Source organism: Phycodurus eques, chromosome 20 (assembly GCF_024500275.1).
Source record: "Phycodurus eques isolate BA_2022a chromosome 20, UOR_Pequ_1.1, whole genome shotgun sequence".
Lineage (NCBI taxonomy): Eukaryota > Metazoa > Chordata > Actinopteri > Syngnathiformes > Syngnathidae > Phycodurus > Phycodurus eques.
Window position 1 is genome coordinate 2199305 of NC_084544.1, and position 25425 is coordinate 2224729.

At 46.5% G+C, this 25425-nt stretch overlaps 1 protein-coding gene across 5 annotated transcripts; it reads left to right on the forward strand.

Moving 5' to 3' along the window:
- The first annotated feature begins 867 nt into the window (after positions 1-867).
- On the forward strand, positions 868-21753 carry nfyc (nuclear transcription factor Y, gamma). Of its 5 annotated transcripts, none has more exons than XM_061664474.1 (11): positions 868-966; positions 13262-13371; positions 13451-13522; positions 14403-14516; positions 16398-16493; positions 17947-18123; positions 19021-19089; positions 19260-19409; positions 20621-20725; positions 20805-20864; positions 21173-21753. In XM_061664474.1, exons 2-11 carry the CDS (start codon positions 13273-13275, stop codon positions 21290-21292), a joined length of 1062 nt encoding a protein of 353 aa, XP_061520458.1. In that variant the 5' UTR covers positions 868-966; positions 13262-13272; the 3' UTR covers positions 21293-21753. The 5 variants fall into 5 exon arrangements, with proteins under 5 accessions (XP_061520458.1, XP_061520461.1, XP_061520462.1 ...); XM_061664477.1 differs by having other exon boundaries at positions 13454-13522; XM_061664476.1 differs by lacking the exon at positions 868-966 and adding an exon at positions 5362-5988.
- The last annotated feature ends 3672 nt before the right edge of the window (positions 21754-25425 follow it).

Consider the following 25425-nt stretch of genomic DNA (forward strand, 5'->3'; position numbering starts at 1 on the left):
TACCGTGGACTAATCGCCAGCCAGTCACAGGACAGATAGACAAGCATTCATACTCGCATTCACATCTGTGGTCTTGAACGCAGTGATTCCCAACCAGGTTGCCACGGGAAATTATACAGTTTCACTTAATTTGTCTTTAAACTTAAACTGCATGTTTTTGCAACGTGGGAGCCCCAACGCCAGCACAGGGAGAACTTGCAAACTCTGATTTGAACCACTTGTACACGCGCATCCGCTTTTTGTTGATTATTCTTTAGATACGTACATGTAAAACGTTTGCCAACTGCGACTGTTGTGCTTTCACTTCTGATGTTGCTAAAACTGCTAGTTTTTATGTAACGCTTCACAAAAATACATTTTTACGTTTAATCACCTGATTTGCTTTATTTTACAGCTGCAAGTTAACGTAAACAATAGGGCCACTGTGAAACAAGCTGCACATTATAGTTTTATTTAAACACATTTTCACAAAATATGTATTTTAATTTAATTGGAAGCTTGTAATTGCCCTATTTAAATGTAAATGTATTGTATTTTCCCACCAGTCTTCATTTAACAATATTTCAACCATAACAGTATTGTAATGGTCATGTAAGAAAATAGGTAAACATCACATGAACAAAAAAAAACGTTGCAAAATAGAAGCATGCCAGGGGTCAAGAGCAAAACATAATTTAAGATTAAAGACACTGAAATGGGCACATAATCTCAGTTTTGATTTCTCGTTGTAAGCATCAGATATTGACGTTAAATACAGTTGCGTTCATAAAGTTTAAAAAAAAAAAAAAAAAGACGGAAAATGTGAAGAAATCGCAATCCATGTGGTTGTCTGCGTCTATTACGTCATCTCGTCGCGTCGCAAACTATTTCCGGTGCGGGCCGCCGCCATCTTGTTTCACTCCTGTTAGCATAATAAATTAAATAATACTGCCGAGCCGGTCCTCGCATCGACATCCATACAACAAAGTGAGTACCCAAAGTATTGAATCGCTTTGTGTGACGTGTGTGAACGGAGCGTGTGGCCCCTCGACGTGTGCAAGTCGGGGTGGGAGCAACACTTTCGCCTGTGTTCATGTGCTCGTTCTTGACCAATGGACGGTTGTTTAGGAGGCGAGATGAACATCGGCGCCATTTCCCTCCCCGCTCTGTGTGAGGCGCTTATTGGGTGGCCCGCTTGAGAAACAAGCACCCGTCGTCCTCCATTTTGGCTCGCGTCGTCAGTAAGCGCTCGACGTCAGTGGGCCACGCGCCACGGAGCCCGAATGGCGCCGGTTGCTCTGCGAGGCAAACATTGGCCCACTAGAAAGCTTGATTGGTGGAATGTAGTCCGAGGTTTGATTGGTCTGAATGACACATCCAAACGTTGTCTTTATTGGTTACGGCTGATTCTTGCCCGGACCACAAGTGAAGCTTTATTAACTTCCCACTTGATGATGACGGCAGCGACGTACTAACGTCAACTTTTACCATTCCCGTTAGCTCCACTGAGCTACAATAGCGTTACTGTTTGAGCTAACGTTGCTAACGTGTCCAAACCGCGTTTAAACCCTTTTTAATTTGAACGCCTGCCTGTGTGGAGCGACACGTCGGTTAACTTAATCCACACTTTGCCGTTTTGTCCTGTTAGCAAACGAAGTCTCTTTTTATTTGGTATTATGTCGGCGTAGTTTGAACAACGTCACCTGTTTGACGTATGCTGGCCAAGGTCATAAGGATGATGTGCTGATGTGTTTACATCAAATGTGCTGTCGCCATATTTGACCCTTCTCATAAAATACAATAAAATGAGGAATAACGTGGTCACAAACTACAGTAAAACAATGCTGAACATTTCTTCTAGCGTTTGGTGCGAAAATATTGCACTGTTTCTTTAAGGAGCTCAAAGGCAATGTCGTCCAAATAAAAAGGGTGACGTCAAACAATACTATATTCGTTAATGATATGAAAAATACCACACCAAAAGCACACATGAGACGAAATATATACAAAGATAATGCCTAATAATTGTAATAAATTATAGGGAAAAACAAGATTAAATGCACATTTCAGACAAAAGATCCAAAACACGATGACAAAAATATTACAAAATGATAGACAAAGATGTATTATATGTTTTTAATGGTACAAAAGTAGTTCCATGTAAAATACCAAATGTTCGAGTAATTTTTTTGTGGGCGTAACATCAGTAGTTTGACGCATACTGGCGTTGACATTGATTAACACACTAGTCAATGTGAATCCAAGGTCATCGGGACAAATTACTGTTGTGTTAACATCAAAGGTGCTGTCGCCAAAGTAGACTCATCTCGTGAAATAAAGAAAACTTCAAAAAAAAAAAACTGAAAATAAGTCAAAATATTACACCATAAAGATGCTGTACATAAACACAACGATTAGATAGGAATACTATCAAACAGTGCAAATCATGGTCTTGGAAAAAAAGACAAACGTATCCCGACAAGATTATTAGCTATTAACCATCCTAGTCAAAGAATAAACATAAAATACAGAAAAAGATTAGATATACACAAATAATGTATTAGATGAGAAATATACAAATAAAATGGTGCTTTGACTTCCCACGCCAAGATGTAACTCAATATACGTGAATCTCAAAATAGTATCTTAAATCATCTTTCCTCATTGAAATGAGTGGAAATGCCATTAAACTGTTTCATTCCACCAAAAAACACCCCAAAAAGTATATATATATTTTTTTTACAAAAAAACTAGCCCTCTACAGTATTGTACTTTATACAAACGTAGTATTTACATAATTAAATTGATTGTAAAGAAGTAAGCAGTTTGTGCATCATGATTTCATGCTTTAATTCAATGAACATTGTCCTGCTCCTGCTGGCACGTGAGCCCTGGCCACCAGGGGGCAGTATAATGCAGACAAGCATAAGACAAAGAAGACTGTCACAACGAAGTGACTCGGGAAGCTGCAGTAATATTTGTTGGTTTTCTCAGAGGATAAAGAATATATGCCTCTTGAGTATTGTTATCTTGTCGGGGTATACATGTTGCTACCACTGTTGTTCAAATATGTTATTTAAAGGTTTATAATGCCACCGGCACTGTGTTAACATTAAGCCAGCAGACTTATGGAAAAGTACAAAATGTCGTCATTATTGTGTTGTATTACTATACTTTTTTTGTGTGTTTGCATTTGCTAGGGCCAAATATTTGTTAAAAGTGAACGGGGGACCGTCAGCTTTGCCTCCATGGTGTGTGTTTACGAAAAGGTGCAATCTGTCGGCGGCGTGTTTATCTCCAAACACGCCGCCGCTGCAGGTCATGGGAAGGTCTGGCGTCCGCCGCGACCTTGCCAGGTGTCTCCACAGGCGTGTTTCGGGGGCGGCCATGTTGGACACACACTGGAAGAAGCGGCACGCTAAATCTTTCCCGGCGCTCCTCACCCAAATAGAAAAATTGAAAGTGAAATATCGAGAGTTTTGACTCCTGCGTCCTGCGCCAGCTCGTTTTCTCCCGTCCGTCCCTGTTTATCAGCATTCTGTTACATTTTCTTCCTTTTGCCGTATCGGTGGCGGAATCAAAATATTTGAAAATACACAATATTAGACAGAAGATTGGGGGGGGGGAAATGCACAAATATTAAATAAATAACACTTCTGTACTGTATTAGACATGAAATTACTAAAATATCATATATAATTATTGGTAAATAATACGAAATATTTGAGGGAAAATGCAAAGCTATTGGAGAAATTATTAGAAAATATAAAAACAAAAATATAGTGAAAAAAATTTTTAGTAAATACAAAATGTTTGACAAAAATATTAGAGAATTACACAATATATTAAACAGAGAATTGAAAAAAGACAGACAAATCTTAGATGAAAAATGCACATTTATTAAACAGAAATATGGCAAAATAGTACAAAAATAGTCGACAGAAAAAATCTAGAACGTAGTATAAAAAAATGCACACGTATTGGAGGAAAAACAACATTAGTAAATAATACAAAATACAGTGTGGAAATTGCCCTGATATTAATAAAAAAAATAGAAAATCATTCCTTTCCATATCAGCCTTGGGATCGCTGGTGTGCGATTTCCAGCGTGGGACGCACACATGCGTCTTCAAGCGAAGGTCACCACCGTGTTTGAGGTGCCCAACAACGGGGCCATTGTGCGCCCCCAACTTGCTATCGGGAGTCTCTCTCTCTCTTTTTTTTTTTGTTGTCTTCTCCACTCTTGTGTCTAATAATACTTTTTGTACACGAGCTATATGTAGTCGTTGATTGTATTAGCCTCTGTCGCTGCAGCGTTAACGTGTTTTTGTGCATCAGCTGTATTGACTTGTAATTGAGATTTAATTGGATCCATTTTTGTGGCTGTCGCGAGTCGGGACACTTGTTGAGTGCGGCTTGAGGTGAAACGTTTCTTTATTATATTATAGTGACCAGAATGATCACGGTTATTAGTATTGTCATCATATACGTCAGGAATTTGCCAATGCGACAGTAGATAGACCTGTGTTGTATTATTAAAAATATTTAGAATGTATATTTAAAAAAAAGGAATAAAGGGGGGGGGGGGGGAAATACACACTGCTGTGCTACAACAGTATCAGCTGCATGTGAGCCAAGAAATTATATTATTTGTATTTTCCCCCAAAATGACTTAATAAACAACATATATATATATATATATATATATATATATATATATATATGAGCTTGCAAAAAAAGTGGGTGCGAGTTCCCTGATTTCTGCTATTGCGGGAGTGGTCTGGAACCGAACCCCCGTGATAAAAAACGAAATAATTATTATTATTTTGTTGGACAATAAGATGTCTTTATTTGGGGATAGCGCACGGTGTAACGATTCGATTGTGATCACGATTTGGGATTTCGACGACGAGTCCAAGGCCTATTATTTGCAAAAGGGGGCGTTACCAAATGCTTTGTTGGGGTTGGAATGGATTCTAATGGCATTTTCATTTATTTCAATGGGGAAAGATATTTTGCGATTGTTTTGAGTTACCACGGTTTATCCGTGAGGAAAGGTTGTACTTGGCCTTTGTTAGTACGAGTGCAGTGTACAAAAGTGTACAATGTGCGTATTGTTTTATTCATCAAAGGCGTACATTTATCATGATGGCAGCCATGTTGTACCTGTGTCCGCGGCAAGGATGAATGAGAACGCAAGGACAAAGTGTGTGTGTGCGCGTGCGCGTGCAAATTATGCGCATGCAACACGCGGCGGCTCGCGCTGACACCCGCGCCGGCCAATGAGCGGCGAGCGCGGCCACACGCGTCACTCCCCCGCCGGCCAATGGCGCGGCGGCAGAGGCGGGGCCACGTAAAGACGTCTAGTTTGACATTGTAAATAAGAGCGCAGCCACAGACGGAGCGGCGCGCGGAAGGGGCGAGGAGGGGGCGAGGGGGGCACTGAAGAGGTCAATGCAAAAGAGGCGAGTCGGCACCAGCTCGTCGCGCCGCGCCAGAGCCTTCTCCCACTTTTCTTTTCTCTTTTCCGCGCTTTTCTCTTGCTCTTTTTCTTCCCCCTGACCCCTAACGCTGCCGCTCAAGGTAACTTAGAGCAGGAAGTTGGGAGGGGGCGGGGCCGGGGTTGCGGGGGGATGACGGACGTGCTCGGCTGGCCAGTGACAACGCGGAGCCTCTCGCTCTCATTGGCCGAGAGGCGGGGCCGGGGTGTCACGTAGCAGGCTAGATTGATTGCTGGGCCAGCGTTAAAGGCAAAGCGCTTCGAGTCTGGAGTCGGACTGTGACCGCTCTCTCGAACCCTCCTCCCTTTCTTCTTTCTTTTCCTTTTTTTTTTTCCTCGTTGGTGGTCTTCAAATGAAAACGGGGGAAGGTTAAAGGAGAGAGTTTTTCTTTTTGTCACCCCGCGGCGGAGCGAGAGTGCCTTTTTGGAAGGAAGTTCTTGCTGCAAGGAGACTCAAAGAGCGTCCCTCCATCAGCACGGGACGACCATCCACCATGAAGGGCACGGGGGTGAGTGCGACCACTGGAAACACACACTGCAGAGTGAAAAAGGGGGCTGCATTGGACCTGATCTTTTTGCGAGTCACCGCTCGTTGTGATGACGCTGTCCTGTCCTGTCCTGTCCCGAGTTGTGCCCTTGAGTTGGAGCAGCAGCCGGTCACTTGTTGTGTTGTCTCTCTTGTCATCCCCATCACACTAGATTAGGAATGTTGATGATTTCAAAAATATGAAATATTACAGCAACCACTCAAGAGTGTAGTCCACCTTTTTGCCCAAAGTCATTAGGATGAAGTAAGAAAATATTTGATATTAAATACAGAAATATTAGAGGACAAAATGCACACATGGCAAAAAAATTGTACAAAAATAGTACACCCTCGAAAAATATGAAATACAAAAACATGACTTTTTAAAATCAAAAATGTGCCATGAAAAAAAGCAAACATATCAGGAAACTAGTCCTAAAATATCGGCCATAACACACAAATGCAAAAGTAAAAAATACAACACATACAAGAATAGAATATTAGAAGAATTATACACAAATATTAGGACAATGCGCAATATTATATGGAAAATGCACAAATAGCAGTAAAATCTTAGATCCAAAATATACACATTGGAAAAGTTCCAAAAATATTAGCCATGAGTACAGAAATATAAAATACAAAAATATTAGATTAAATGTGTGAAAGAAATATGACACGAAATGCACACATGTTGGGAATGTACACCTAAAACAGACAAAAACAAATACAAAATATAAAAAGATAATATTTTTAAAAAATATATATATTAGGAGAAACATACAGAAATATTGGAAGAGATGCACTTATGAGAAAAAATACAATAAAATAGAAAAAATACACAAAAAAGGATAACAATGTGACAAAAGTCAAAAATGTTTCTGATGTTTCATCGTCGCCCTTACAAACAGTAGGAAGAATAATTCAAATTTGACAGTGTAATATTTCCGCATTTGATGACGACGGTTGATCAGGACCCTCTCGTTCCCGTCCTCGTCCATACGTTAGCGTCAGTCGGTGACGCAGCGGCATCCATCTTGTAGGGACACGCAAAGCTCGGGGGTCCTGCAGGGTTGGAGGTGCAGCTGGTCGCAGTGACCTCCGCCCCCTCCCAGCACTGCTGCCAGCCTTCCAGATGGGCCGAGGAGGGGTGAGGAGGGGGGCGGAGGAGGCTAATGGGCTGATCTGATCTCTCGTGATGAAATCTTTTCGGAGGGCGCCGCTTTCCCTTACTTGCCCTCTCGCTCTCGCTTGCTGTTCTCCCGCCCTTGTTGAAAGTTTCCACTGTTTCTTTTTATTTTTTCGACAGCAGTTAGGAAGACTAAAAATAACCCTTCTTAAGTTGAGTACCAAATCTCAGGGTTTTGGACGTGGAGATTTGCGCTGGCGGGAGCGAACCGCGACGCTAAGGTCAATGCGGGTGCCGCGTCCCTTTGCCCTTGGCAAGTAGCGTGAGCCCTCCTCCTCTTCCTCCTTCCTCCTCCTCTTCTTCCTCAGAGGCCTAGCGCTGGATGAAGGTCACAAGAATGTGAGGAAGTATGTGGAGGAAGTGAAAGCTAAAAATGAAAGGAGGGGGGCTGCTAGTGCTAGCTGTGTGCTAACAAATACGAGTCTGGGTTCACTCCAGCGTTGCAGTGCCAAAGTTGCCACCGCTGTCCCGTTCATCTCCCTCCACCCTCCCTCGTCGCGTTCTCCTCCGCCAAATGACCTTGACAGACCAGAGACGAGCACTTCCTGGAGTTTGCTCCAATGCGGGATCAAGGGCGAAGTTCGAAAAATGGTTTTGTGTCCTAAAAAAAAAACCCCCCAAAAACCCAAAGAAGCGATGCAGGACCTCGTAGTTAATCTGTAATTCCCCCCGGTGAACTTGTTTTTCTTTAGTAGTAGATGATTGACCCCGCATGTTGGATCACGTCCTCTATTTGCGAACGCCTCTCTCAAGGTCGACTTCATTTGCCATGGACGATAGCTTTAGCGCAAAGCTACAACGGTGTCACATTTTGTTACCTCCCTCCCCTCATTTCACTCGTCACCATCAGGAAGGTCGACTGGAGGCCACGGCGCGGGAGGAAGGAAGCCGTCCGTCTCCGGTCAGGATTTCGCCAGAGCTCGTCGCCGCTGTACAACGTGACTATTTTCGTCGCAGATCGGATGCGCGGCTGGCACGTACACGTTTCCACGGCCATTAATCAGATTGCAAATTAAACACCTCGATGACGTCGCGCCCAAATTGTTGCATTGGGGTCGGTCGGGCCGACAGTTGGCACACGGTGACTCGACCGGTGACGTCCTTACAGGTCCTCTCCGCCAACAAAACCCTTTACATACGCAAAGCTAGTTAACTGCAAAGGCTGAAAAATTCTTCACTCAAACTTATTTACAAATAAATTTTTGGTGCAAAATTAACCTGACAATTTCCCGCCTCGGACCAGTCGCACGCTCGTCAGCTCATTAGGAAGCCAATTAGCCGCAAAGCATTTCCCTTAACCCAAGAACAACTTATTTATACACTGAGGCGTATGGCTAACTGCTATTATCTTTCTCTCCGGGCGCTTTCACGCTGCCATGGCAAGGTTTGTGGCTGCCGGGTGGGGGGTGGGGGTGGGGGGGGGGGGGACGCAGTGATGAGACGGCGGAACGAGGCGGGAGAGCGGGGGCAACATTAGCGCTGCTGCTGATTCAGCGCAGAGAAGAAGGGTGTCAGGTGAAAGTCGCAAAGGTTGAGGTAAAAGTCAGCGGGCGGAAACCCGACACCGCGGCTTCTCGGCGACCCGACACGACGACGGTGGCGGTGGCGGTGCTGCGGGAAAGAGGAGACGATCGATGCCCTCCGCAGTGGAGCCGTGACCAAACCGATGTTAGCGAAGAAGCTAATCGCGATGTCAGAGAATTTTCACATTCCAGACAGAAATTAGCTTTCAGTTTTGTCCTGATTGTACTTCATCCATTTCCTATAGATAATTTTCCACCTTTTTCCCCGCAGTTTCCATGTCTGCGGTTTACACGTGTGTGTTTAACATTTTCAATTTCAGGCTTTATCTGTAAAAGTTGACATTTTCCCATTTTGATTTTCTGCTCAGCTGCACCGACAGAAAAATTGTGAAGAAAAAAAAAAGTGCTTCTACGTCAATTTTCATGACATTTGAAATCGCAAACCTTATTGTAAAATGGGACATTTTCCTGCCTTATTTTCTGGTTTGCTGTTCTGGATAAACTGCATCGACGCGTAGGTTTTGTGGAAAAAGTTAATCAAGCATATAATATCATAATATAACAATATAATCTGTCATCTGTAATTTTCATAGCATTTAAAATTTGCATATTTGTTCTGCGTTGGTGCACTTCATACTAGGTTGAACCGATTAGTTGACTTTACTACTCCGCAGTGACGTTTCACGCTTGAAATCGATGACGTCATTGATCAATCGACTGCGACGCGACTTTCGTCACATTATAGTCGACTGCAAAAAAGTGCCTGCGAATAAATCTCAAGTCATTCAATTTACACAGAACAGTGGAAACGATGGACAGTGGTGAAAAAGATTTACAAAAAATGCTCATGCCATCCGGGTAAAAGTCACGATGTCACCCTTTTCCTTCCCGACAGTTTGAAAAGTCACATTTGATTGTCTGATGGCGGGATGGTGCTCTGTGAAAGTCTAATCTAATGCAGTGTTTACCGGCTTTTATTGAGGCAAGGCACATATTTTGCATGAGAAAAATCGGCTGGGACACCACCAAACAAAAAGTCACCAAAAACGTACACACCCTAAGATAATGATCAATGAGCTCCCGAATGAATCTTGTGAAATTTGGGCCTCTTCAGTTGAACACAAAGCTCTCGTTAAGTTGTACGGATGGCAGGAGGTGGCTCCACAGGTCAATTGTACCTTCTGCCACCAAGTGGAAGCGCATTTAATTGTTGAAACCTGGCTGGCATAGATGAGCAAAGATGCGCGCATCATTTGTCGTACATGAACCAGTTAAGTCAAAAATTGGATACTTTCCCGTGCATCATTCTGACATTCTTTTCTAAGATTTTGAGCGTCCCTCATGGTAACTCGAAATAGTGAGAAGCGCTCTCACTGGTGTAGGCCATAATGAACACATTGTTGGATGAAAACCTCGCCGACGCGCTAACCTAATGTTTTCATCGGTTTGCCTCTCGTTTGCACTCGTGTCCTCCCCGTTATCAACATGCTCCTCCCTGTGTATTTAGATGAAAGTTCACGCAGTCTCGTGGATCAGCGGGAGTTCTTGGAAAGAAAGTGAAAGCGTTGAGAAGTTTGCCTTTTGTTTCCCGCCATGGCGTTCAAGGGCTAACTCCCGACGCTAATGGGTTCAATTGTTCGGGTTAGCGCGAGGGAGAGCGGCTCGGCCAGCCTGGCAGGCACGCTCGGGGACAAGGCCATTTTGTTCGGAATCACCACGGGACCAGTTTCTGATTTAACCGCCTCGCCTGGGACAAACAAACGCTTCTCTTGCCTTGTTGCCGTCAGAACCCCGGATGCCGGAAGACGGAGTTAGCCGCCGCGTTTCAATCGAGCTCGAAATCGAGCGGACGAGAGCGCACGGCGGGCTAGTGTCAAGGTCAATCACTCGACTGTCATGGCAGCTACAAGCGACGCCATTGATCGCCACAGCGGCCCCTCTGTCGCATTCATTTAAGCTGCTGCTATGTTCGGCAGCACCCGTGACAGTCAAGAGAGGAAGTCGGCTGTCATCGCTCACCTTGGGCCGACGACATTTTGCTGCCAGTCAAGCAGTTGGTTTGAGTTGTTTTGAAAGCACCTTGTTTTGATTGCCGTCATTTGGGCGGCTATAAAACGTTTACTCGCCCGTGTTCAATTGCCAGGGTTTGTGCTACGAAAAAAAGATGAGAGATAAATCATTTTGCTTGTGTTCAGAATGAACAAATCGTTCAAATGAAGGTTAATGGGTACCCGTGCACATCTGCTACCATTTAAAGTGCCTTTGATGAACCCCAAATTAAGTTCAAATGTTCGAGTAGGCTTTTCCTGACATTTTGCAACAAATTATTGGTTTGATGGTTTGCTTATTTATGCATCCAGGCCATTGTTTGTTTAGGTTTCCCTTGAAAATATTTTTTTTTTGTAAAATGTTCAATTGAGTTGTACAGGGGATCGATGGGTCACATGAATGATGTAACATGTTTTGAAATCATTTATCTTGGTCTCATTGTTTTATGTACGACAACAGCCTTGGCATTTGAACAGGGGTGTGTATACTTTGTATATTCACTGTGGTTATGATTAGACAGGAACGCCATCTTAAGGTCAAGAAATGCTGAGAAGTGGCGTGTAAAACTGGAAATGTAGTTCTTTTTTTCCCCCGATTGGTTTAAGCTGCTGTCCCTTACGTTTGGATCGCCGTTGATTTTGTTGGTCACGCAAAAACAGGACTACGCAAAAGCGACGTGTCCGCCGAGTACTTTGTGGGCCGAGGATGAGTCCGTGAAAGTCGATCAAGGAATAGCGAAGCAGATAGCGCTGTAGTAGAAAAAAAGCTTCCTGTGCTTGGCAGGTGGCATGATTTTTCAATCCAACAAGGTAGCGGACATATTGACAATTGCCTTTGGCGGAGGTCTGATTGGGTTTCCTGCTCCCGTTTCTATTGCGCTAGCTGTTAATCTAAGACTGAACTAGTAACACTGTCAGGCTTTGGCAGAGTTCTGCTCTCCAGCAGTTACATTCTACCTGGCATGTATTCCTGCGCTTGGGAAGTGTTTTGACCCACATAGCTCGCCGGTCGCGGCACGGCGCCCGCAGTTGTGTCTTCCTCGTACCCGCCCGTGGCACTGTGGCGCGAACTCGGGAAAACAATTCCCGCAGGTCTTGAGAGCGAGACCGCGATCCAGACACTCGGCAGTTGTGCGTGCCCAGACATGCTGACGAGTATTTTGCCCCCCCCCCCCCGCCTCCCAGCAGATTCCTGGCATGCCGTAGTAACCTGCTGGATCCTCTTTCAGACACCCCCAAAACCCCTCCTTCGGCTTCATCCTTAGCTAGCGGCGCTCTTGTATGTGTTGCTCTGTTTCTTTGTGACTGCGCACGGCGGCATCGCTACTATCGTAAACATGTCAGGCGAGAAGCTCCAGCTATGCGGGAGATGGTGACGATCCCAGCAGGACCGGAATAGAAGCCTGTTTAGGCCTTATTTTTAAAATGAAGATGATAATAATAGCGTGTGATGGAATATGACCCCGTCGTGTCCGACATACCCGCTTAAACGATGCCACGCTTTGTGTTATAATAAGCCGCTGTTCGGTTGGGGTCATTGCGGGACGCTACGGTTTTAGAACGTATCTAGCGCAGGGGCGCGTAGGCGGTAGCGGCGACCTCTGCTTTAGTAGCGTGGCGACACACGAGTTCAACCGAGATGAAGGCCACATTGTGAGCAGCAATTGAGGACATCTGTGTTCTTGACGCGTGAAGTTTCAGCCCCTTTGACGCTGCCCGTTAAAGATGGCCTTTTTCCTGGAAGCGTTTGTTGAAGACAGAATTCGATGGGGCACAAAGGGGACCTGCCAAGTCGCCAGCCTCAGCGGTAGAAACCGAGGCTGCGGGAAAGACAATATCGAAAGGCCAGGGTAGGGATGTGAAGTTCTGACTGTAACGTGAAAGGTACTGTGTCAGCGGCTTGGAGTCGCCAACTTTTCAGGAGCTCCGTGTGAAGGGATTGTGAAAACCCGGGTCAAGGGTGTGAAGTTTTAACACCTGACACCGACTCCTCTGGCACCTGAAAGACGCCGTGTCTGCTTATGTGGCTCTGACTCGCCAATTTGCCTGAAACTCTCTGAAAGGGACCAGCGCTGAATGAAGGCCAGAGACAACCTGATCATTTGACACCTTTGGACGTAGTATCGAGGGCTGGGCGAGATCTCCTAAAAGTCGTATCATGGTATACATTGAATTCCTTCATGGTAACAGTATATATCTCAATATAAAGTTAAGTTTAAAGATGGAAGTGTTCGCTGCGCTATCTACCCAGCCGCAGCTCGTAGCTAGACGCACGGCGGTGGCTTGCCAGTTTGCCTGCATCGGCGTTGGTAACAGAGGCAGGATGTCGGCTCTGTGGAAAGAAAAAAACGACACAGATCACCGCTTTTATCAGAAACTCTTGTCTCTGGTACTCGCCTCCTGCTCCAGTTGGTAAAGGGTGCCAACACGCGGAATGGTACGATTTAGAAAAGGAACTGTACTTATGGTGCAAATGCGTCTATTCTCTCCGTGCAGCTTTCCAGATCATGTCCGCGGATTCGTTCGGTGCCGGCGGCAGCGATGCCCAGCAGACCCTTCAGTCCTTCTGGCCTCGCGTCATGGAAGAGATCCGGAACCTGACTTTGGTACGTCCGCCGTCCCAGACAAGTCGAAGATCACCGAGTGGTCGTTGTGTCACTCGCTAAACCCGTTTGTTGATTCCAGAAGGACTTCCGCGTGCAGGAGTTGCCTCTGGCTCGAATCAAGAAAATCATGAAGCTGGATGAAGATGTGAAGGTAAAAGAGCGAGACCGACACCAGAGTTCTTCTCCGGGAGGGGGGCGCGGGGGACAATCCACGTGGCGGGCGATTTATTTCGCTCGTTACGGCCGGATTATCGGCTCGAACCGCTAGCGGGCCGCGGCCCGTATCGTGTCAAGAGCACCGTCCTCTCCTGTTAAGCGGCGGCTTAAAAGCGGTAAAGAGATCAGGAGATCACTGGCGTGTATATGAGGACAGCGAGACCCTTCCGGGAGCTGCAACTCAGCAGTTCTCACTGCCCCTTTCGCGTCTCACATTAGCGGCGCAGCTACTCACAATAGAAACATAGACTCCCACGACGCCGTGTCTAATTGTCCTTAAATTATCTTTGCTACCTACCTGGGAACACGTTGCAAGACGCACTTGAATTCATACGAAAGACTGTTTACGTGCCGGGAGGTGCAGCTGTTTGGGTTAGCAACAGAGTTCAAATGGGCGGATAACCATAATGCGCCTGTGTGAACGATCGCAAGTCTACTGGCTAAATGTTGTTCAATCGTTTTTGACAGCCCGCAGGGGACTGGTTTACAAGCCACGGTAAGTCCCACGCACTTGGACAGCTTGCGTGCCTCTGTAGGTGCTGCTGTTTCGCTTAGCAACGGCGTTCAAAATGGGCGATAACTCTATACACAAGGGCTAATCGGCTTTAAATCATCTTTAATACTTCGCAGGACGACTCGTTCACATCTCGCGCTAAGTCCCCTGTGCTTAGACTGCGTATGCCTCGGTAGGCGCTGCTGTTTCAGTTAGCGACACAGGTCAAATGGACACGGCGTCTACTTTTCAAACTGTATTTTTCCGCCATTTTCTGACCGCATTTTGGCCGAGTCACGCTTTCTTTCCACTAACTGCGCAGATGATCAGTGCCGAGGCTCCCGTGTTATTCGCCAAGGCGGCGCAGATCTTTATCACGGAGCTCACCCTCCGAGCGTGGATTCACACGGAGGACAACAAGCGACGTACGCTACAGGTCAGTTCTCGTCTGTACTGTACTTCTCTTCTCCTGTTTCAGAATGTGCTGCGTTCATCTTTCTTTTGGGCAAAAGAGGCCCGCATTGCTTTTCTTGTGGTTGACTGAGGCCCTGTGACAGTGTCACACCAGCCATCCCCCCTGAGGAATGACTCTGCGTTCACTTCTCTCTCCCTCCACCGACTCTGAAAGCCAGGCGGGCGCCACTGACCCACTTTTTTGGCCGCCCCACGCTGCCATTTGGGCCCGAAGTGGAATAAGCCGGACTCTGTGAACGATGCGAGGGGCGGGGGGGCGGTTGGACGGCAGCAAGCGGCGATGGGAACAGTTGGGAAGTCAGCTCAGAACTCATCTCACCAAGATGTTAAGAAGGGAAAATTGTGAAGCAGAACATGAAAGCCCTTAAGTCCACTTTATCCATTCACATACCTCGCAGAGATTAGCGAGTCTGTGTGCGCGTGCGTGTTTTGGAGTGTGCGGTGTGATGCAGGTACGGCGTGATCGCGTTCATCAGTGTACGGCTGAAAAGTTTAAAACTCAAGACCGACTTTGGAAATCCTGTTTTTTCCCCCCATTTTTATACAGTATAGAAAATGTACTATTTAAGCGAAATTACCCAACGCAGTAAATAATAGTAAGTGTGGTGTGTTGCATGTACGCCATTATCGGGTTGATCAGTCTACCGCTGCAAAGTCTAAAACTCAAGACCTGCTTTGGAAGTTCTAGCTTTTTTGCCCTTTTTTATACATTCTCTACTTGAAAGGCAGCGATGATTGTCCTTTCTCCCGAGACAGCCGCATTACGTGAACGCGACTATTCAAGCCCAAGTATAAGCAGAGCTGCCGTGTTGTCGGATGCACCGATTACAAACCGTCACATTTTACCAGCCAGTTCCATTCCTACATCGGCGACATAACCCAAATTTTTATCCAAGTCGAAATGCTGACCTATGGGAACGTCATAATTTGTATGATAAACACTTCTGGGCCATAAAACTAAAAAAAACCAGTAAGTAACTATAACATGACATGCTAGCAGTTGCTAGCACAGACACCACAGCCAGAAAACCCCTCGCATGAACTTTATTACCAGCATATAAAACAAAAATCACAATGTGACACAAAGTTAGCATTCCACTTGCACGTGCGACTGGCAGGATTCACGCTCGGTAGTCCGGCTAACGCAAAGCGGTAAAAGTCGGCACACCCCGCAGTAGAGGGAGAAGGGGTGAGCAGCGCCTCAAAGCAGCTGCACTGAACAGGGCTGTTTAGAGGCAAGTCTTTCCGCCTCAAACATTGTACATCCAGACCTAGGAACTGGAAAATGGCTCCAGATGCAAGTTTTCCTGTGTACACCACGCCGTTCGGGGTCACCACGGCAACGCTCACCCATGGAACAAGTGTAGATGTGTGACCCGGTGTGGCCAGATATTAATCAAGTGACTATAAATAGCTCCCCTAGCGCTGGGAGGGTCACAATGGTGGGGGGTCTGACAGCCAATATCCTGTGGAAAATTCCACAGAGGCGGGCGGCAGTGGCGGCTCTCTGCTGTGGCTACGGGAAGAGATGCATGGCAACCGCAGAGAATTTGGGTAGTTTTGTCCCCGAATAAAGTTGACCAGAATCGTCATTTTTGTGTGGCCTTTGTGTTTTAGTGTAAAGTAAGGCAGGGACGCCCCTGCTGACATGCACAACTTCCACGAACATCATGGTGGCCAACATAGAGGAGCAAGTTCACAAAAAGCACAGTGTTGCCAATTTAGCCTTTTGGTCGCTATATTTTAACCGTTTTTCCGAGCCCTCTAGCGACTTGGGGGGGGGGGGGGGGAGGGAGAAGTGGTGTCACTTCTTTAAACTCTCACATTTTCGCTCTCTTTACAGCGGAACGACATAGCCATGGCGATAACCAAGTTCGACCAGTTTGACTTCCTCATCGACATCGTCCCCCGAGATGACCTGAAGCCCCCGAAGCGTCAGGTCGCATTTTTCTTTTTCTCTCCTCCTTTTTTTCTCTGATTATCACCCCAGCTGCCGTTCCTTCGTTGGCAACCTGGAGGCGCTGTAAACATCCTTGACTGGAAGCTGTCGGTCGGAGCTGCAAGGGCTTTCAGTCGGATGTTTGCAGCGTCTTATTGCTTCTGACAACCGGCGCCGGCTCCCGCCAACCTTTTGGCGAGAGCGCTTCTCCCAACGGCCGACAAGAAGACAGACGCGTGAGCTATTTGCGTCTCCGGGCGTGTAAACATCCTACACTCTCAGCTGTGCTGTCACGGGAGCTGGGAGAGGGGTGTTTACGCTCCTGGTGACGACCGCGACTCGGGTCAGCGTCCGCTCAACGCGTTGACGCTTCTGGTTGCCTTAGGGTTGGATTTGCGCCAACGCGCTCCAAACAGGTTATTTCTAGTCATTGTGTTTCTACTTTGCGAGCTGGCAGTTATGCTGAATAATTGGCGAGAGAAGCCATCGCATTAATTTCAGGATACGTACGTCCGTGTGTGACTGAGTGGACATGCACCTTGTTTTCGTATTTGTTTTCTGAGTCGTTCTGTTCATGAGCCGCATGAGAATCGTGCATTAATGTCACCGGCGTTGTGTGCGTGCGCGCGTGCGCTTTGGCCACCAGGTGGCAGCGTGATAGTCGACAAGTAGATTTGATGATGAAACAAAAGAATGTTGCAACTGAGCTGCAACGATATTCGGCGTATTTATTGCAGAGGATCAAGAATATATTGCTGTGACTTCTTATTTTGTCTGTCTGCATGTGTTGCGACGTTTATGTTCAAAGGCGAGTTGTTTAAAGGTTTATAACAACTGCAATATAAATGCTATTGTTTAAAGAAAAACCTCACCTATTTGTGTTTTGTTGTGCGCTTTCTGTAACGCTCCAAGATAGCCCCAAACTCCTGGGTAATAGGAAAGTAGTAATGGTGTGAAGGAAGTATTTTAAAGTGATGCATCACATCTTTCTTTGTGTGTCGGAGAGGAGTTAAGTTTAGCCTGGGTTGTTGGTGGGAGTTCCATAGTCTTTGCCATTTATTTTGAAGGGTAGTGTTGCAAGATGAGTTTGAAGTGTTTAGAGATCATAGTTTGTGGTATATTTACAATGATAGGCACTTATATACATTTCTTAAGCGGGTGCCAATTACTAAAATTGTTTCGCTAACCTTTGGAATAGCAGGAGTTGACTGCACTTGGCACGGCTGCTCATTTGTATGCCACACACACATCTTTTCTCCCTGCCAAGGATGAGGAGCATACACTCTTTTCTTATTGACCAGCACGATGCGCTTGTAATGGATCTCAAGTCCAGACTGCGTCATCTTCGCCCATCGGTGGCTCCCCTCTACCATTACACCTGCTAACACACTGCTAACGGGAGAGGGAAGTGCTGACCGTCTTCCTTTTCTGATCTGCGCGCGTACGCGTGTAGGAGGAGATGCGTCAGACGGTGGCCCCGGCGGAGCCGGTGCAGTACTACTTCACCCTGGCGCAGCAGCCCGGCGCCGTGCAGGTGCAGGGCGCTCAGCAGGGCCAGCAGGCCGCCGCGCAAACAGCCGCCACCATCCAGCCCGGGCAGATCATCATCGCGCAGCCGCAGCAAGGACAGGTACCGGTAACCGCCAATCGCTTTGTTGACATGAGTCGGCGCCGGAAGAGGAAGCAGTTTAGAACAACAAAATCGGCAGCATTTCGGAACCTGTACCTTTCCAATTAGGCTTAGGTTTCAAGCGAGGCTCAGGGTTTCCAATTGGGGGTTTTAAGCCTGGTTTCAGGGTCACAGTTTCAAATGAGTGTTTCAAGACACAGTTAGGGGTTTCAGTCCGGGTAAGGGTTTCAAGCCAAGGTTTTCAATTAGGATTTTGCTTATTTGGGGGAAAAGAAGTGAACATTTTGCGCTTCTACGCTCTTATCGTCATATCAAAACACACTGTGAATGAAAATAAAGACAATAGGAAACTCTCCAATTAGGGATAAGGGTCTCAAGGGGGCTTCGAGCCAGAGTTAGCATTTCAAAATCGGGGTTTGAGCTTAAATTAGAGTTGCGAGTCTGTCTTGGGGTTTTGTGCTTGGGTTAGGCTTCCACATAAGGGTTTTAGAACAGGGTTAGGGTTCCAAAACAGGGCTTTAAGGGAGGGTTAGGGTTTCAAGTCGCTGTTAGCCTTGTTTTTAGCATCAGCATTTTCGTAACCCCTCACAACGCAGACGGGCTCCTCAGCGTAATTGGTTAGCACTTGTCCGTTCTCCAGAGGGACCAGGAGGAAGACGACGGCGATGATGTAAAGTTGGATACCACGCATTCCCGCCCGTCTTTGTTTGCGTCTTCCTGTGCGTCGAGCGCTCCATTCCTGCCATTTTCCATACGGACCCTTTGATCATTTTTGCTTTTGCCGCCCAAAACGCGTTGCCGCTTTTCTCACTCGACCTTTCTCTCCATTTCCTCATCCTCCCCTTCCTTCATTCCTTGCTTCGGCTTTGCTTTTTCTTTCCCCTCGTGGGCCATCAGATGCTTCAAGGTGCCACCATGCAGCAGTTACAGCAAGTGCAGGTGCAGTCACAGGGCACGCCCATCACGGTAAACACAGCTGCGCTTTATTTGTCTGCTGCCCAGTCGCTTATTTGTCTGCTCCCTCCCAGTTCATCCGAACAAATCAGCTTATAAGCCTCGTTTTTATTTCTTCTTCTCTCTCTACCCCCCCCCCCCCCCCCCTTCCCATCAACCATTTTGCCTCTGCCTTTCACCAGAGTACCCCCGTGGCCATGCAGGTGGGCGAACAGCAGGTGCAGATCGTCCAGGCGGCCGGGGGCCAAGCGCAGACGGCCCAGGCCCAGGGCCAGACCATGCAGGTCATGCAGCAGATCATCACCAACACGGGCGAGATCCAGCAGATTCCGGTGAGAAGACGGGGCACGGACGTCGGAAGGAATCGCGGCGGACGCGCTCAAACCTCGCCAAAACTTCTCAAATAGTAGTCGGCCCCCGAGAAATGTTTAGAATTGCCTCAATTAATCCCGCGGTGCCTTGAGATACCAGTCAGCCGACTTATAGAGTTTTCGAAGTGCGACCGTCGTTCAGCCGATCTTTTTTCAGTCAGTCAGTGCCACTCACTTCCCGAGTAGCACTTTTGCACATCGTGATCAATTCTCGGCCAGAGCTGTCGAATGCCACTCCCAGTTCCAGTTTACTGTCAGTATTTCAAACAACCATGTAACTTTGTCTTTTCAGCTAGCTAAATGCTAACACATAATAGACGGGCTTAACGAACGGCATCTCTGCGGCGGTGTTATAACGCGTTCAGCGACAGATATTTAAACACAAACGATATAACAATACTCACAGACATATATTCTTTATCCTCTGTAAAAAAAAAAAAAAAACGACTTCTAAAACTGCAGCTTACTGATCTGTATGTCTGTATAATACTGCCCCCGGGTGGCCAAGGTGCGCACACCAGGAGGAGCAGCACAAACCACCTTCACGTGAGGCTCCTCAATAACATTAGCTAGCATAGCAGCCTAAATAACACAGCAAAAAAAATGACGTGACATCACACAAACAACAAATCCAGTGAGTGCTTCTTCGCTATATCACGCTTCACATATTGCGGATTTAGTGCATTGTGGATTTATTTTCATATTCATTTCGTGTGTAATTCGCCATATTGTGAGATTTTTAGTGTGTGCTGTCATTTTTTTTTAGGTTAAATAAACGCTTCCTAGCCTTAACATTAAAACTGGAAAAAATATAGATATTACAAGAAATAAAATAGACGTAGTGTATTTTACTACTGTGCATTACCGTTTCAGATGTTTATAAGAATATGGTGTTCCGAGTCTGGGGAGGTTCATACAGCTTTGAAAATGTATATATAATCCCAAAACTACGTGGTCGCGACTTTGCGGAGTTCACCTATTGCAGGGGTGGCCTGGAAACTAACCCGCGCGCTAAGCGAGGGATGACTTTATACACACGAGCACTTTAAATAAGAACCGCTAACAAAGCGGGATGAAAAACACCACTGTTTACTTACAGTATTAACATTAGTCTGGACTCATTGTCTGTGCTTAGTGACACTTTGTCTCCCCCCTGTGTCGACCGAGTGCAGGTGCAGCTCAACACGGGCCAGCTGCAGTACATCCGCCTGGCGCAGCCCGTCTCGGGCGCGCAGGTGGTCCAAGGACAGATTCAGACCCTCGCCAACACCCAGCAGGTAGGCGCCATTTTGTGTCACGTGGTCTGGTGTTAATCGCCGACCGGCTCCTCACCCAGTGGCGTGCTTGCGCTTCCAGATCACGCAGACCGAAGTGCAACCGGGACAGCAACAGTTCAACCAGTTCACTGACGGGCAGGTAACGTGGCAGGGTGGCGCCGACTCACCAAGTCATCTTTAGGCTCAGGACAGGGTTAGAGTTAGAAATTAGGGTTTCAAGTAAGGATTAGTGTTTTAAATTTGTTTTGACGAATTATTAGGGTTTTAAGTCTGGACTTCCATTTAGGGTTTTGATATGGGATTAGGGTTTTGCGTCAGAGTTAGGGTTTCACATTATGGGTTTAAATTACAGTTTAAAGCCCGAGTTGGGGTATCGTACAAGGGTTAGGGTTTTAAATTGAGGTTCCAATTTAGCCCCGTCTGCCTGTGTGTCCTCTCGCCTTGCAGCAGTTGTATCAGATCCAGCAGGTGACGGTGCCCGCCGGGCAGGACCTGAGCCAGCCCATGTTCATTCAGTCCACCAGCCAAACGGGAGAAACGCAAGTCACTCAAGTCACCGCCGACTGAGCTCGACCGAGGCACCGCCGGCTCGTTGTTTTTTTTTTTTTTTTTGTGCACCAGTCTTCGTCATCATGTTCCCTTCCCGCCCACTTAGTCGTTTAGGTTTTTATACTTTTTTGATGTGCTCTCTGCCGCACCCCGTCCGCCATGTTGTCTCGCCGTTGGACGGAAGTAGCCCTATGCCTCACACGCGTGCGGAGGAGGAGGAGCTTCAACAATGATGATTAACACACCGTTTTTGTCTTTCTTTGAATAGAGTTGCCCTTCTTTCCCTCTATCGGTGTTTCACCTTTTTGTACAGTAATGACCAGCGAGTCGTCATTTGTTTTTGTGTGCATGTGGTCCAAACTGCCAGCCGGCATGACATGCGGAACCATAGGTACAATTTTAGTTTTGCGATGTTTTGTAAGCAAACTTTGTTGGTGACAAAAAATAATAATTAAATGGAAAAAAGATTGACGTTGAAAGACGTTGTAAGATTTGTGTTTGTGGTGTGTTCCTTTGAACTACTAACAAAGGTGTGAATGCTTTTTGTCGCTGTTTTTAGGCCAGTGTGGAGTACTTAAGTGTTCAGTGAGTGCGTAGGGAGGCATCGGGTTCTTCTGTTCTTCTACCGCAGGAACAGGTACTCAACAGATTTTTTGGACGTTTGGGAAAGTTGCTGAGTGTGGGCCGGGAAATGGGCGCCCCGTTCCCACCTTAATCCAAACTTGAAAGCTTGAGTGAAAGTTCTGTTGGTGCACAAAAAGTCAAGTCCAGTTTGGCAAGAGGCTAGTGTCCAAGCAGTTTCAAGTTACAAAGAATTTCTCAAAAGTAGAGGAATAAATTAATGAGCATCTCCCCCGGATAAACTGAATCATAATAAGCAAAAGTTGGGACAACTGCCTTTGCCTGATTGGTCAATCTTGGCTGGGCTAATCTCTAATGATGTCATAGACCTGACTACATTTGATCAATCATGTCTAAACTTGCGTCCTCAACTTATTTGCTGCCGTGGACATTTATGTTCGTCAACTGGAATCCGACCGTTGACTGCCATCGACGACTATATGCGTCAAGTACGTTTCTCAACGGGTAGGCATGAAAGAGGGATGACTGTGATCCACGGAGATGAAGCTGTAAATCTCTGCTTGTCTCATCGATCATGAGGGAGAGAAAGTTTCGGGCACCCCACTCGAAAAGCGCATGTAAATGTGTGCTACAAACCGAGCAAGTGTCACAGACGGTAGTAGAAAGTGTGTCGCAATCATGACAAAAGTTTCTCAATTCTCAATATCTGGAAATAAATGTTTATTTTGGCATCAAAATCCCTTTCTCAGTCTTGTTTTTGATAGTTTTGAGCTGTCACAAAATCAAAACATACTCGTGTCAAATTCACTGTTCTGCCTGACATTTCGTTTCACAAAAAGCTTTCCTCGACTCTTTGTCGAGAAACTGCTGTTTTGGGTGAAACCGTTCCATGTTCCACTGCTAATGACTAAAGAACGGAAAAAGCTACAAACAAACTTTCTTTTTCTGGCGGGAGAGAAAAAATAGTCTCGTCTTTTTGTGGTTGTCGGTTCGTTGCTAAAATTGTCACAGAACGCAAGATTTTATGGGTCTTGAAAGAGCAGTCAAAATAGTTGAAAATGGCTGCCGGTGAATGGGTTAATGACATCATAAGTGTTTATTCACCTTTTTTCTCCATTTTTATTGGTATCCTGTCTGGTGACGTTTCTCCTTAATGGTGTCACGCTTCCCTTGTATAACACTCCTTGAGGTTCAACGGAAGTTCATCTGATTATATTCAAGTCCAGGATACGTAAGACTACATTTTTTTTTTAAAACACAGTTCTGAGTTCAAGGACAAAAGACTAATGAAAGGATAAGGAAAACGATGGCACACTTTGTAAAGCCGTATTGTCTTGTATTAGGTGTTCCTAATCCTGTGGCTGATGCCTACATACAGTATTTTATCATTCTATCAATTGCTGTTCACTTCATCAGAAACTGAATAATAGATAATAAAGTGCCTGATTCAACGGCAGCGTAAGAGGGCTTTGCCATTCTTGGTCCTGTGTTCTTTCCAGTGGCCACCCGGGGGCAGCATTTATCCAATATAGCTTATGGTTAGGGCCGCTGTACCAGTCATAACCGCTAGTGCTTCAGTGGGCAGACTGCGGTCCCATTTTAGTCGTTTGGGGGCCCAAAGCAAATTAGTCTGGGGCCCCTCCACATCCGCGATTTGTGGAGGGGCCCCAGACTTGGACAAAGTGTGAATAGGAGCACATTCTCTTCTTTCCTGAGCCTCCTCAAACGCCTCACGAGAATGAGGTAAAAAGTGAATGATCGCAATGCTTTGACTGTAACTGTAATAGCACTTCAAGCACTTCAGTACTCACATCTTTGTCGGCACCCCCCTCGACTGACACTGACAGCAGCGCTATTGCGACTGGCAAGAGCGTCTGACTGTTGCTGTTGTCGGTTGCGCGCATTTGGTGGTTGCGACCTTTGATACTTTTGATTAAGAACTTGTCTCGGAACGATTCATCGACTACAGAAGCAACGTTTGGCTTTTCCCTGTCAGGGGTCGCCACGACGAGTCACTCGCATGATTTGTTTGGCGCAATTTTCACGCCAGTTGCCCTCCCTGACGCGACCCACCCATTTTTATCCGGGTTTGGGACCGGACCTGTATAATACGATTGCAAAAAGGTTGGAGTCGAATCTCTGCCCCAAAGTCTCGCACATTTTGTATTTTAATCAATGCAAAATCTTTTTTCAGGTTACTCTATGAATCTGCAAAACCATTCTAAAAGGATTCGATAGCTAGCCCTGTTTTCCTCTTTGCCGCCCCGTCCGCTCTGCACATGCGCAGTAAAATGGAATAGTCCATAGCACGAGAAGGAAGGGGGCAGCTTGAAACTGTCATGATGGAATGAAAGCATTTCGATGTGTTTTTAGGCGGGCGAATTAAGACTAAAGCAAAAATGACTGCTTTAAATCAAAGAAAACTGTCCCAGGCAAGTGCCGATGTTTGCGTAATGGTAAGTCAGGAGTCACGGGTCATGCGGCGGCCCCGTTCAAAGACTCCGCCGGAGGGGTAGTTAGGTCCCCGCTGATCCGTGGCGCAAACGTGGCTATCTGGTTCCCAGCTCGTGACCTCGTGGAGCACAACGGTAGTCGGCGGGGGCCCGGCCGCTAATGGGGGCTTAATGGGTCAACAATAACCGCATTAACCGACGCCCAGACGGGGAGCGGGGCGAGAATGTCGGGCGGGCGGCTTAAGCGGAGCATGACGGGGATTGCGTGCCGGTGTTTGTCTTGGCCGGCTCCGACGCTCACATCGAGGCGGCGCTGGCCGGGCTGATTTTGGACCCCCGCCCGCCGGATTCCGGACCGCGTGACCGCTTGGCAGCGAACCCGCGCCGAGAGCGGCCTTTTCCAACAATAATGATAGTTTAGCCCTCGAGATCTCGCGGCATGTTGGTGGGACAGTAGCGTTGCAGAGTTTACAGTATTAAAACCTAATGTACCCAATGTTCCGTATTCAAAGTACAATCGGTGTCAAACCGGCTCTTGCTGTTTTCCGCTTATCGGCTGCAGCAATTAGCGCACCGTATCAGTCGCAAGCTACAATAAAATGATCCATCGACATTGATCAAAACTCGGTCATTTATTGTGCAATGATAACATAGCGTATCATCCGAAATGACTCGGCAATTTCATCGTGAAGCTGAAGTGCAGGGGCTGGAAACTAGGGCCCGTGGACGACAATGGCTGCTTCAAACCAAAATGGCTGACTTCCTGTGTCTTTTCAGGCAGGGCTTCTTGGGAGCTTTTTTTTTTTTTTTGTGCGGGTCAAGTCCTGATCGGCACGGCTACCAAATTTCCCGTCGATAAATGAAAGCTGCTTTGCGGGCTGAATTGAGAAAGAAGCGAAAGCGTACATTTTGCAGCCGTTTTCGGGTGCGGCGACGTCCTGAGATGGTCTTTTTTATGTACATAAACTGAAACGGCCTCTTTAGGCTTGCTCGGGGAAAAAAAAAAAAAAAAAAAAACAGCCCGTTTTCCACCTTCCGTTCAAAAGCGTTCTGTTCCACACGGGCTATAATTAGCCTCGACGCCAGCGCGCCTACGAAAGAGGGCCGTATTGTGCC

Bases quoted from the DNA above. Each gene is read 5' to 3' on its own strand.
- nfyc (XM_061664474.1), top strand. From the start codon at position 13,273: ATGTCCGCGGATTCGTTCGGTGCCGGCGGCAGCGATGCCCAGCAGACC. The intron at 16,494-17,946 runs GTCGCATTTTTC...GTACGCGTGTAG, and splicing joins TGAAGCCCCCGAAGCGTCAG to GAGGAGATGCGTCAGACGGT. The intron at 19,410-20,620 runs GTGAGAAGACGG...GACCGAGTGCAG, and splicing joins GCGAGATCCAGCAGATTCCG to GTGCAGCTCAACACGGGCCA.